Source organism: Salmo salar, chromosome ssa20 (assembly GCF_905237065.1).
Source record: "Salmo salar chromosome ssa20, Ssal_v3.1, whole genome shotgun sequence".
NCBI lineage: Eukaryota > Metazoa > Chordata > Actinopteri > Salmoniformes > Salmonidae > Salmo > Salmo salar.
Window position 1 is genome coordinate 8113875 of NC_059461.1, and position 12639 is coordinate 8126513.

The 12639-nt window shown below is 39.7% G+C and overlaps 1 protein-coding gene across 3 annotated transcripts; it reads left to right on the top strand.

Moving 5' to 3' along the window:
* Positions 1–381: 381 nt before the first annotated feature.
* Positions 382–10592, top strand: LOC106580169 (tetraspanin-36). Of its 3 annotated transcripts, none has more exons than XR_006761133.1 (7): positions 382–1203; positions 3828–4019; positions 4416–4490; positions 4639–4734; positions 7265–7414; positions 8454–8740; positions 8823–10592. XR_006761133.1 is itself a non-coding variant. In XM_014160930.2 (7 exons), exons 1-7 carry the CDS (start codon positions 1144–1146, stop codon positions 8898–8900), a joined length of 735 nt encoding a protein of 244 aa, XP_014016405.1. In that variant the 5' UTR covers positions 387–1143; the 3' UTR covers positions 8901–10592. The 3 variants fall into 3 exon arrangements, 2 of the variants coding, with proteins under 2 accessions (XP_014016405.1, XP_014016406.1); XM_014160930.2 differs by having other exon boundaries at positions 387–1203; positions 8454–8537; XM_014160931.2 differs by lacking the exon at positions 382–1203 and adding an exon at positions 1268–1340 and having other exon boundaries at positions 8454–8537.
* Positions 10593–12639: the final 2047 nt, after the last annotated feature.

The following is a 12639-nucleotide window of genomic DNA, read 5'->3' on the forward strand; positions in this document are numbered from 1 at the left end:
CATTGGCTGATGTAAAAAGGTCTTTACAAATACATTTGATTGATTGACTGAAAACTGGTCCGGGCATACACCAGGAGCATGACTAGAAGGCGCTCCCGTGCGTACTTTGCAGGGAGTGACGTCACATCTAGATAGCTTCTGCGTTCAAAACATCCGGGGACTCAGACGAGATCAAAACGAGGTCAAATCATGACGTCAAGTGATCTTCAGGTCGAAAAATCGGAGCACTAGGAAGAGGCCCGGAGCTCCCGAGTTGGATTATCGTTTTTTTCCCCTGAGTTCCCAATAGTTTTGAACTCACTGGATTCGGAAATGGGAGATTTTGAACGCGGCATAAGAACAGGTCGAGAGAGACACCCTTTCGTAAATGCACACTAATAATTCAATATTATGCACACTAATAATTCAATATTACATCTAAACAGTTTATTTTGTTTATCTTAATTTGCATAATTTCGTAAACGACGTATGTATACACCGATTAAATCACCTGGTTGTCTGCACAATCTTTCGAATTATTAGGACACGTAAACGCCTTAATCAGAGTTACAGAGCTATATTTGAGTTCGGAAAAACTGAAAGTATCCATTTTAGAAATAGTTTTCATATACAAACTTTATATGTCCGAAATCGTCTTCACAAAAATAACATGGTCACTTTGGTAGAACGTGTCTTTTGATTGGCGGTTTTCTGCATATCAGATGTGTCCATGTAAACATAATTAATAGGGAAGTCGTTGCAAAGGATGTAATCGAACCATAATCTGCACCCCAAACAATCATGTGCATGGAATATATGTTTGATTTTAGACGATCAAAAATGAAATGAATGCAAATAACTACAGTTCAAATAAAATACAACTGACTGAAATTACTGTCTTTTGACCATTTAGATCAGCTCTGAAAAAGATCTGATAAAATACCAATTAGTGGGGGGAAAAGAATAGAATTGGGGCTGCCTGTCTAAACGTAGCCATGGAGCAATACAATTCGAAAGGGTGGCATTAGGACCCCTACACGAACTGTGCTCGGTAAACTCTTCTACAAGCATGTGATCATGTGTCAGCAAGCCACTCAAAGCAGTCAGAACCCCCTTATAATCAGAACAGAGACCAACTGAAAGGCTCCCCACCACCATATCAACATGGATTGCGGAATTATTACATCGAAAATGGTCATTTTGTTTCTAAGTTTAATATTTTGGGTAAGTGTTTGGTCGACTTTCAGTTGCTCCTTTGACTTCTGTGTTGACTTATTTCCACTGCTCTAAACAGCAACCTTACTTCCTCTATGGTGAGCAGTTTCTGGTGAAACGAAACCACTGGTTGGGCAATATACATGGTAGGTTGTTGATTGTTATACCCTGTACGGTATCTAATATCGATTTCAAATCGTGATAAATAATATACATGACTTATTGAACATCACCAACAGGTTAGAGGAAGGAATTATTCTTCTTGGTTTGTATTTATGCTTAAATTTCAACATCTCCTTACTCGCAGTATACTCATTCTCAAACGTCTCTGAAGTGGACCTACTTCCAGGTGCATATCAACACAGCCTGGTCTCATAGACGAGATATAGTAAACGTAAATCTGGGACATCCAAATTAGTATGATATGTTACCTTTGGTATGGTTACATAAGGCAAAAACGAAAGTAGGGTGGTTTGTTGGCAGGAAGGGTGGGTACGAACGTCTAGTCAACCCAAAGGCTGTGAGTTCTGATCTCATCACGGCCAATTTGAGCTAATTAGCAACCTTTACACTATTTACAACTACTTAGCATGTTAGCTAACCTTTAACCCAGAATTCATAAAATATCTGTTTTGCAAATTCGTAGCATATTGTACCTTTTGCAAATGTGTAACATAACACGAATTGTAATTTGGAAAGTCATACGAAACGGGTGCTGGACATCCACAAATGAATACATACCATACCAAACCTAACATTTCATACTAAATGTAGTGTCTTGATTTACTTACAGAATATTACGAAATCCTCTGAGATGAGATTGATCGACAATGCACATAAAAGTGACACCAACCACACCACATTTGTCAATTGGAGATTAACCCAGGGATGGACTAGCTAGGCGAGTTCTGGCAAATGTCAGATGAGGCAGGTCCATCTTTAGCCAAGTGGGCCTGTCTAAATAGTTTTTGCTATTTTAGTGCAGAATTACCATTTCTGGGCCGGTTAGAAAAATACATTCCCCCCCCCCCACCATGTTGAGCAACTTGAATATTTTGTTCGAGTCGCGTCAATTCAAATCTGGTATTAGAACAAACTATTTGGCATAGAGTAACTCAAGTTTTCTTTGTTCTTTAATCAATGCAAACACGTGTATGGTAAATATGTGGTTTGTATACGGTCTCGCTGTGACACCACGCAGGGCAGACAGAGAAGAGAGAGTCTCATCCTATTGTTCTCGCTTATATACTCTGACAGAGATAGTTCCCGCTCAATGCTGGCCTGTCAGAGGGAGGAGGAGCGTGGTTTAAACTTGCTCCTCCTATCGTCGCCGTGCAGGCTGGTCCCAGCCTCGTGACGCACTTCCTGTCGCCGGGTGTAGTTCTTGTCTTCAGCAGTTGGCTTATCCGTAGTTTATGTACTTATCATTGTAGCATAGCTTCCCCTGTATATTATATAGGTTATGCATACAAATAGCCAGTTCAACCCTAACAATTTCTACATTATGACAGCTGCCTTTTCCTGTAAATGGTTCTCTCTCCTGCCAGATGTTAGGTTGCAGCATGGCATAGATTCCTAGGCGGCAAACTCTCTCTAGTTGACAAACCACATTTAAATCCCTGTCTGTGTATTCACCAGGGAAAATAAACAGGTCAGCTTGTGTATCAGTGGTCAAAGCCACAGATATTTGCTCTCCCTCTCTGAACATATGTTCTGTTGTTCAAATCTAATTCTATACCATTTCTAAATCAAACAATGCAGCCAATACAGGAAGTAATCTGGTCAAATGTTAGTTGACAATTCTTTATTTTTTTTTTTTTTTACAAAATAACAAGAAATCGAAACCTACCGTCTGTGGTTCTTTTTATTTTTTCACTCGTCTGAGGCACATGTTCCTGGAAGGATTAGGAGGGGGTGGTGGAGTGTGCCTTCTACTCAGGGGTGGGCTGGTGGTGGATCTCATGACTGAGGACTCATTGTGAGAGAAAACGGGTCATGTGCTCTGGAGCTTTGAATCTAAAGGAATATTAGGCAATGAGCAGCTCACCACCTGATCATTAAAATTTGGAGACGGTAGTCAGGTGAACAAAGCCAAAGCATGGATTCCTGTCTTACCTTGTCCTTAGGCTGCTTACAGGGTAAGGAAACCAATATGTAATGTGGATGACATATTTATTTCAACTCTAAATAAACCTCCAGTGGGTTTGAGAGAAAGAAAGGTAAATAGAACTGCTAAAGGCAGTCACCAAGGGCATTCTGAATCCCTTGTTTTTGACAAATCAATCTCTTTAGATACCTTGTGCAATAACCAAGTATTCAATGATTTTAGAGAGATGACTTCTATATCACCTGAGAGTTGACTTATATACACTGCAATTCGTATGTATGATTTGGCCTCACCCATGTTGCGTCCCAATTTTCCACCCTTCTCCTGAAGAGTGCGCTTTCATACTTTGTGAAATGGATTTAACAATGGTGGAAACTCCCTTCAGCCAATGCCTACACCAATCCTATGCTTTTAAATCCATGATGGGGAGTGTGCACGTGCACAATTCTGGCGAAGTGTGGAGAATAGGCAACACGGCCACGTTTAGCTGTATAAAGTGCTCATGTTGTTGTGTTCTTCACTCTAGGCTGCGGGGGGTGCCCTTGTCTACGTAGGCTCTTATGTCATCAAGAGCTACAGCAACTTTGACAACTTCCTGCAGGATAAGTACACGTTCATCCCAGCAGGCATCATCATACCCACGGGAGTGGTGATGTTCATCATCGGGACTGTGGGGTGCTACGCCACCCTGAGTGAATCCAAAGTGGGCCTTAGCTTTGTGAGTATAAGCCTCAGACACTGTGGTGATGGTGAAAGGAGAGATTGGTGGTGCAGCCAGCCAGGTCTTTCGTAATAACACGTGTGTGTGAGTGTGTCCCAAATGGCGCCCTATGTCCTACATATGGAATAGGGTGCCATTTGGGAGGCATATACTGCGGAGTTGGGGTCAATTCTATTACAATTGCGGTCAATTCAGGACGTACACTGTAATTCCAAGTCGATGCTTTTCAGTTCCATTTTTTTTTTTTTTTATTTTGTTTACTTTTGTAATTGAAATAGAATTGACCCCAACCCTGATACATTGTACGCTCTGAGGGTCTTTGTGTTTAAGTCCTGCTGCTGTGCCCCTTGTTCTCGTTCTCCTTGCTGATTTATTGTCTCTCCCTCCTTCCAGTTCCTGTTGATTATCCTGGCTATCTTTGCAGCAGAGGTCACTGCTCTAGTTTATGGGTTCATCTACCAAAGCAAGGTGAGTGAATTCCACATTTGTCTTCTAGGTTACAATGAAATAATACACTACGTATTCAATTTGTGCAGGTGTATTACATGTGTAGTAGCGTATCAGTGCAATATTTGAATAGACATAGATTTAGTTTTGTATACCTCCATCTTTACAGATAAAAGGGAACTTGGAGCGGTCAATGAGTGCTGTGTTCATGAAGTATGATGGTGAAAACTCTGACACCCAGGCTGTGGATTACTTGCAGTCTCAGGTCAGTATCATGCCATCTCTGAGCGAGCAGGGGCTTACTAGGATTGAAACCGAGATTCTCAATGTGCGACTACTTCCTGTAAATAGGCCGACCTCGTGGAGAAATTTGCCACTCTCCCGTTGATGGTGGTCTGAGTCTTTGTTGCGGGCGTTACAAGAAGAAATCGCGTGTTCAGTCTCTCGCTTTTTAAACCTCTCTGGCGCTAGCAAGCACTGGTTGGCACCAATAATGTATACACTAGATTGCTGATGCTATCTATGTATTGCCTAATGAGAGGTTTTGAAGACACCGGCCAACCGTGTTGGTACTCCTTAGAAGGGGCAGTCCCCCATAGGTATAAGCAGGTTGGCATTTATTGAGATGACTCGTACTGGAGGCAGCTCTGCAGAGTGGTCACTAGCTGGGAGAGCCACAGTCATAAAATCTGATTTTAACCCTAAACTTAACCACACTGCTAACCCTAATGCCTTAAATTAGATCAAAAAGTGCATTTTTGCTTTCGTGAATTTTTACGATGTAGCCAATTTTGACTTTGCAGCTGGCCCATCTAGTGGAAACTGCTCTGTTCTGCATCCAGGGCAAGACTCATGACAAATGTCAACCTGCTAGGAATGAATGGAATTCGACTGTATTTCAATGAAATGTCTCAAGGAAAGAATTACATGCATTTAAAACCTGTTGGGGCTCGGGGGCAGTATTGAGACATTTTGAAAAAAATATGTGCCCATTTTTAACTGCCTCCTACACCAACTCAGAAGCTAGGATATGCATATTATTAACACATTCGGATAGAAAACACTCTGAATTTTCTAAAACAGTTTGAATGGTGTCTGTAAGTATAACAAAACTCATATTGCAGGCAAAAACCTGTGAAAAATAGATCAAAAAAATGTGAATTTTGTGACTGTACTATTTAGTGTCATTGTTTTATAGATACCATAGTGAGAAAGGATTCATTTCGCAACACCTACGGCTTCCACTAGATGTCAACGATCTTTATAAAGTTGTTCGAAGCGTCTATGATAAACAGAGAGCAAATTAGAATCCAAGGAAGTTGACATGTCATCACTTCATTTTTTTGCGCCTGCGCATAAATCTGAGAAACGTGAGTTTTGTCTTCATTGTTTATCTCGACATAGGATAGGTTGTGTGAAAATATTACTGATGTTTAACGTTAAAAATGGACCAAAAGATTAATGCTAAACAACATTTGACATGTTTGAACGAACATAAATAGATTATTTACTAGGTTTTTTTAGCTTTTCGGCGTGATTTTACAGTCCCCCACCACGTTTTGTGGGAGCATAATGAACGCTAAGTACTTGGTGTTATTTGGACATAAATTATGAACTTTGTCAAAAGAAACCACATTTGTTCCGGACCTGGGATGCCTTCCGGACCTGGGATGCCTGTCTTCTGATGGAGATAATCAAAGGTAAGGGGATATTTACAATGTTATTATCGATTTTAGATGATGCTAACTGTATAGCATAGCCTGTTGTTCTTAGCATAGCACCCCGTTTATTGCAAAATGTGATTTCCCAGTAAAGTTATTTTGAGATCTGGCCATTCGGTAGCAATTACGAGATGATAATATATTATTCTTTGAATGACAATATTATAATTTACCAATGTTTTCGAATAGTAATTTTGTTATGTTCACCGGAAGCATTTCAGAGAAGAAAAAATCTGAATTTCACGCTACTGTAAAATGCTGTTTTTGGATATAAATATGAACTTGATGGAAAAAAAATTCATGTATTGTATAACATAATGTCCTAGGAGTGTCATCTGATGGAGATTGACAAAAGTTAGTGCATAATTCAAGCTGGTTTCTGCTTTTGGTGACGCCTGACCTTGAATTGAAAATGGATGTTTGTACTTTTGTGGCTATGTACTGTCCTAACATAATCTAACTTTATGCTTTTGCCGTAAAGCCTCTTTGAAAATCGAACAATGTGGTTAGATTAAGGAGATGTTTATCATTTAAATTGTGTAAAATAGTTGATTGTTTGAGAAATTGAAATTATTAGATTTTTGATGTTTTGAATTTCCAGCCTTGTTAGCAATCCCGGCTCGGGGTTCATTGCTAACCTGTAGCCCCAACAGGTTAAGTATTTTTTGTTGTTGTTGACGGTAACATTAGTACTCTCTAAAAATGATACTTTAAGGAAAATGCTTTAAAAATATATATATTTGTATTTTTAGCTCTCATAATATAATTTAAAATTATGCATTAAGGTGCCTGTAATAGAATAAATGTGGCAAAAGCGAATGTGACATTAATAAAGGCATTTCTGTAGCTTTTTTATAATGGTAGGGGAGCACTAAAATGGAAGTTCAGTGGCTTTGAAACTGTGTGTCTATATACTGTATAAATAATTGGCTTGCACAAAGATTACATGATACAGGAAACTAGGCTTTTGCTAGTTTGGAGCTGGTTTAGGACCTATAAATAAGCCTACACATGAACCACATTAAGTCGCTATGATATGAAACTACCAAGCATTCTTCCTCTCTCTGTATACAGTTGCAGTGCTGTGGAGTGCAGACCTACCTGAACTGGACCACCACCCCCTGGTTCAGCAGCATTAAGAACACTGTGCCCGTCTCCTGTTGTAAAGAGAACCACACCGAGTGTACAGGCAAACTGGACCAGCTAGACCTGCTCAATACCCTGGTATGGATCAATTCAGTAAACGTCTAACTAATGCTACCTCTCAAGCTATCTAAACTGGCTGGGGAGACATAGCCTTTAGGCAGAGATCTAGGATCAGTTTGCCCTCCCCAAAACCTTACTTTACAAAAATTAAAAGCATGACTGGCCTTTGATCAGTTTTTGATAGTCTGTCTTATTCATATAAAATTGTATTTGTCACATGCGCCGAATACAACAGGTGTAGACCTTAAAGTGAAATGCTTACTTACAAGCCCTTAACCAACAATGCAGTTAAAAATAATAATAAAAAATACCTTTAAAAAAAAAAAAAAGTTATAAAAGTAACAAATAATTAAAGAGCAGCAGTAAAATGACAATAGCGAGGCTGTATACAGGGGGTACCGGTACAGATTCACTGTGCGGGGGCGCCGGTGTCAAGGTAATTGAGGTAATATGTACATGTAGGTAGAGTTATTAAAGTGACTATGCATAGATAATAACAGAGTAGCAGCAGTGTAAAAGAGGGATGGGGGGGGCAATGCAAATAGTCTGGGTAGCCATTTGTTTAGATGTTCAGGAGTCTTATGGCTTGGGGGTAGAAGCTGTTTAGAAGCCTCTTGGACCTAGACTTGGTGCTCCGGTACCGCTTGCCGTGCGGTAGCAGAGAGAACAGTCTAGGGTTTCTGGGATAATGGTGTTGATGTGAGCCATGACCAGCCTTTCAAAGCACCTTGTTTGTGCTACGGGTCGATAGTCATTTAGGCAGGTTACCTTAATGTTCTTGGGCACAGGGACTAGGGTGGTCTGCTTGGAACATGTTGGTATTACAGACTCAGACAGGGAGAGGTTGAAAATGTCAGTGAAGACACTTGCCAGTTGGTCATCGCATGCTCAAAGTATGTGTAGTAATTCATCTGGCCCTGTGGCCTTGTGAATGTTGACCTGTTTAAAGGTCTTACTCACATCGGCTGCAGAGAGCGTAATCATTTTTACAATTTTTCTGTATTTATATTTGCTAGTCCTTACTCTCTGACTTGAATTTGTGTGTGTGTAACTGTAGGGTTGTGAGGGTATGCTGGAAAAGCTCCTTCAGGATGTGATGAGTTATGCCATGCTGGTCATCCTTGGATTTTCCACCTTCAAGGTACTGTACCTGGCTGTCCTCTGACTTAATAAATGAAATGTTATGTCGCATTTCCAATATCAGACTTTGCACCGGTGTTTGGCCTAAAGCTGCATGCTTTTGTGTTTCCACCTCTGAGGCCAGGCACAACCCCCTCCACCCCAGAATTCTTGGGCTGTGAATGTCTTGGGGCCAGAATGGGGATAGTGGGACTTCTTTGAGATGTGTGTACCTACTTTAATCTTTGGTGCCAGACAATTTACTCTGTACTGAATTTTACTGCATTTCTTTGTCTTTTCCTTTCAGGTTTTTGGGTCGCTCAGTGTGTGCGTGATCACATGTAAAGTTGCCAGGCGAGATGGCTACCAGTCCCTGAATGCCTGATGCTGTTGGCTTGAAGGATACTTCTGAGGCTTGTCTTGCACGATCTCCTTTGCCTTGACTCCTCTCCCCTTTCTCCAGCACTGAGACTATAGAGCTTTAGGACTTATGTTCCCCACTCCAAGATTTTAGCATCCTTTCAGGAACATTCTTAGAGTTTTCATTCAGCTTTCCTATGTAGTTGTCAGCCCACCAGTGGGCAAACCATTGTCAACATTTGAAGCATTGCAAACCACAAGATGCCTTTTTTTTTTTTAATTCTTTTTTTTAAGATGTTTGCATATAGGAATTACCACTCAAACTTTTAAACAATGGAAGTTGGTTTTGTAATTTCCTGCTGTGCATACTGAAAAAATAAGAAAGGGTTTGCTCAGTGACATATCAGTATATGGGGTACACTTCATTTTGAAGAGGCAATCTGGGACTCAAACAATAACAAAGCGGCTGACCCCGCAGTTATTTTGGTAAACAGCTGATTGCTGGTGCTGGAGAAGTGTAACCATTCTCAAATTCATAGACGGATCTATGGATACAAAGACTTACCATATATTAGATCAAAATGAATGTTTTCCTTTTTTTTTTAAAGTGGGACAGTGTTTGTTTACAATTGCATTGTTTACAAACAATGGAGTAAAAAGGCTTATATTTTGGATTCTGATGGGGTAAGACAGTTTAACTAAGCACATGAGGCTTTTAAGTATTATTTTTCAATAATCAATTGCTATATATCATTCATTTATTGACCAAAAATGTATGTGCCACTCCCAGATGAACCCTTTTTTTAAGGTATTGAAGTGTTATGTTGAAATGACCAAGGACTTTTTAAGACTTCAACACATCAGGGTAGTAGGCTCTGTTTAATCAAGACTGGATTGTCTAGGATATACAGTATTACATTATGAAAGAACTGTCAAGATTATTTGGTAAATTATTTGATCAATCTAAGGGACAGTTTGAAATGTACGGGAGGGTGGGGTGGTGTCATAAAGAAAATGCCCCCCCCCAAAAGTAAAAATATTTTCAAATGACCTTCCTCTTGTACTGTAAAAAAAACATTGCACGCTCTCCCTACTCATAGAGTTAACTCAAAAATAATGTTTATGACCACAAATAATAGCTGTAGTGACCCTGTGTTTATAAACGTGGATATTGACTTTGCCACTTCAGCATGCTTTTGTGGCACTGTCGATGCCACACAGGGCTACGGGCCAGAAGGTTGAGTGTTTGTCGGCCACCACGGACTAGCTCCCTGCCTGTTTCATTAGGGCTTACACTATGATCGGAGCCGGCTGCAGACAGTGAGCAACAAGAGGACTCAGATTTTTTACATTTTGATGCCATATTTCTCATTATATAAAATATATGGAATGAATTTTCCACCGACAGGTTTCTGTGCCAATGCACCACACAACCAATAAACAATGCATTCCGACTTTGGGCATTCCGACTTCAACATCACAATAAATAGACTGTCAATCTCGACAAACAGGAAATAAATCCCTCCCTACCTTGTAGTCCTACGGAGTATCAAAGACTTGGCTTGACAATCTCAGAATGTCATTCAACATTGTGGTGTTTTGTAACATGTCTCTTTCCATTCATCAATTGGCTGTTGCACATTTTGGATTCATTGATTTTATTTGGCAGTAAAAAAGTGACCTGGGTTGCACAATAAAGTCAGGGACTTATTTCCAATGTGGTCCCTATTTTTACATAACTACATATACACTTACATAGATTCAGGCAAAAGGTTATACTTTTGACATTATTTTTATTTTTTATAAGTGTTTATGGTTGGTATGGCTTTGCGTTGCGGTATATAAAAATGTATTCTTACCAGATAGACTTATATTTAAAACAATGAATATTAGAGTGTCGGGCTCTGGTATTATGCTGGTGGACATCTCTAACAAATGAGAAATGTGTTACCTGGGGGGGCAGAGTCTGTGATAATTCTGTGGTCCAGACCAGGTAGAATTAATCCCCCCCAAAATTATCACAGATAACCTGCCTAGCTGCTTAAAATGCTTGACCTCCACATGAGTATGGGGGGGGGGGGTTAAATAAATTCCATCCAATTGGGGAAAGATTGTCATGCGAATATTCGAAAATCTGCATCAAAACAATATGCGCATTTTCCCATCAGTTGTGTTTCTATCTAATTGACTTGTTGCTGATAAGTCTTTGCGTAAATACATAGTGCACATAAAAGTAAATGTTGCGGTTAAACTCCCATGTACCAAAAATAAAAAACTAGAAGTTAAATGGATTCGCATTTTTAACTTTAGGCTTACTGATTGTTCCGTCACAATTTCTTTGCATCGGTATAGCGAATGTGCCCACTGGTATTGGCACATGCGCTCTAGCCAACAGCTCACAGATACATTCAGGGTATAGCCCACATGAGATTATTATGCACGAAAGTGTGAGAATTGTTATTTGTCAAATGGCAGTCAGAAATCGATCATCATATTGTCACCAGAGAAAGACTCATCACCGTGCACTTTCACCACCCTGTGAAGTTCATCATAATTTATTTAAACTGTAGACTAATAAACTGCATGCTTTCCCGAGTCGTAGTGGAAGACCACTCAACATATTATCATGTGACTCCCAAGTTTACTTCAATATGAGGGTTATTATATCAATATTTGTGCATAAGAGTTTCTAACGCCATTCCTCGTTTACACATTTTACACACACAAACAGATCCCACCTCGTCTAGTGTATTTTATTTTGTCTACATTTTTATCCAACATGTATTTTACTTGCGTAAAAAGGTTGGATGAAAACCTGGTTAATGTTGAGGATGCTGGAATTAGAATTTACGACAGGAGACGTTTGAACTAGCCTAATCAGATTAAAACATTGTGACTGGTTGTGTTTATACCACATATAAAAGGAAATACATTTTAAAAGTTGAATGACAAATATTTTGACTATAATGAAGCTTCAGGTTCTAGGTGAGCGAAGAATAGCCGCATTAAGCTTGCATTGCGCTTTCCTGAATAACTGGGCCTGCCAGGATCACGTGAAACATTCATATCTCACGGCTTTTGCACCGTTATTCAAATGACATTTCCACTGCAGCCTACAGTTGAATTTTGTACTCACCTGAAAACAATAAAGCAATTATGCATTGCATTGTAGTGTTGCTGGCTAGTCTAGGTAGGATAATTGTATTGTCCCTAAACAAGATCAATAGGGGAGCTTTCTGAGATGCGTGTCTCATGTCTTCCCTGTTCTTTCATGTGCAATGATGCAGCTGGCCTCTTATGTGTGGTATGATTGCTAGTTAAGACTATTGCAAATCTGGACAAACGATCCACCTACCACTATTGCCACTGAATGGTGGCTAGAGGGCAGGATAGACAGTTAGACTAACTATATTGACCTGTGGTATAGTAAAAGTTAGCAACTGGAAAAGCGTAGTGCTTTAGGGAAGTACCAAAACACCTTGATATAGGGTAGGCGCATGCAAGCAGATGAGGAAATTGTAGGCTAGTAGGCTAGTAAGACCTGCAAAATAGTGAATGTAATTTTTTTTTAAGACGTTGGTGAATGCACAAGATAGAATTGGAATTCCTGTCAAATATTAATTTGCTAAGTAGAGTATATGCACTGAACAAAAATACAAATGCAAGATGTAAAGTGTTGTTCCAATGTTTCATGAGCTAAAATAAAATGTCCCAGAAATGTTCCATAAGAACAAATCGGCCTCACACGTTTAACCACGCCATCC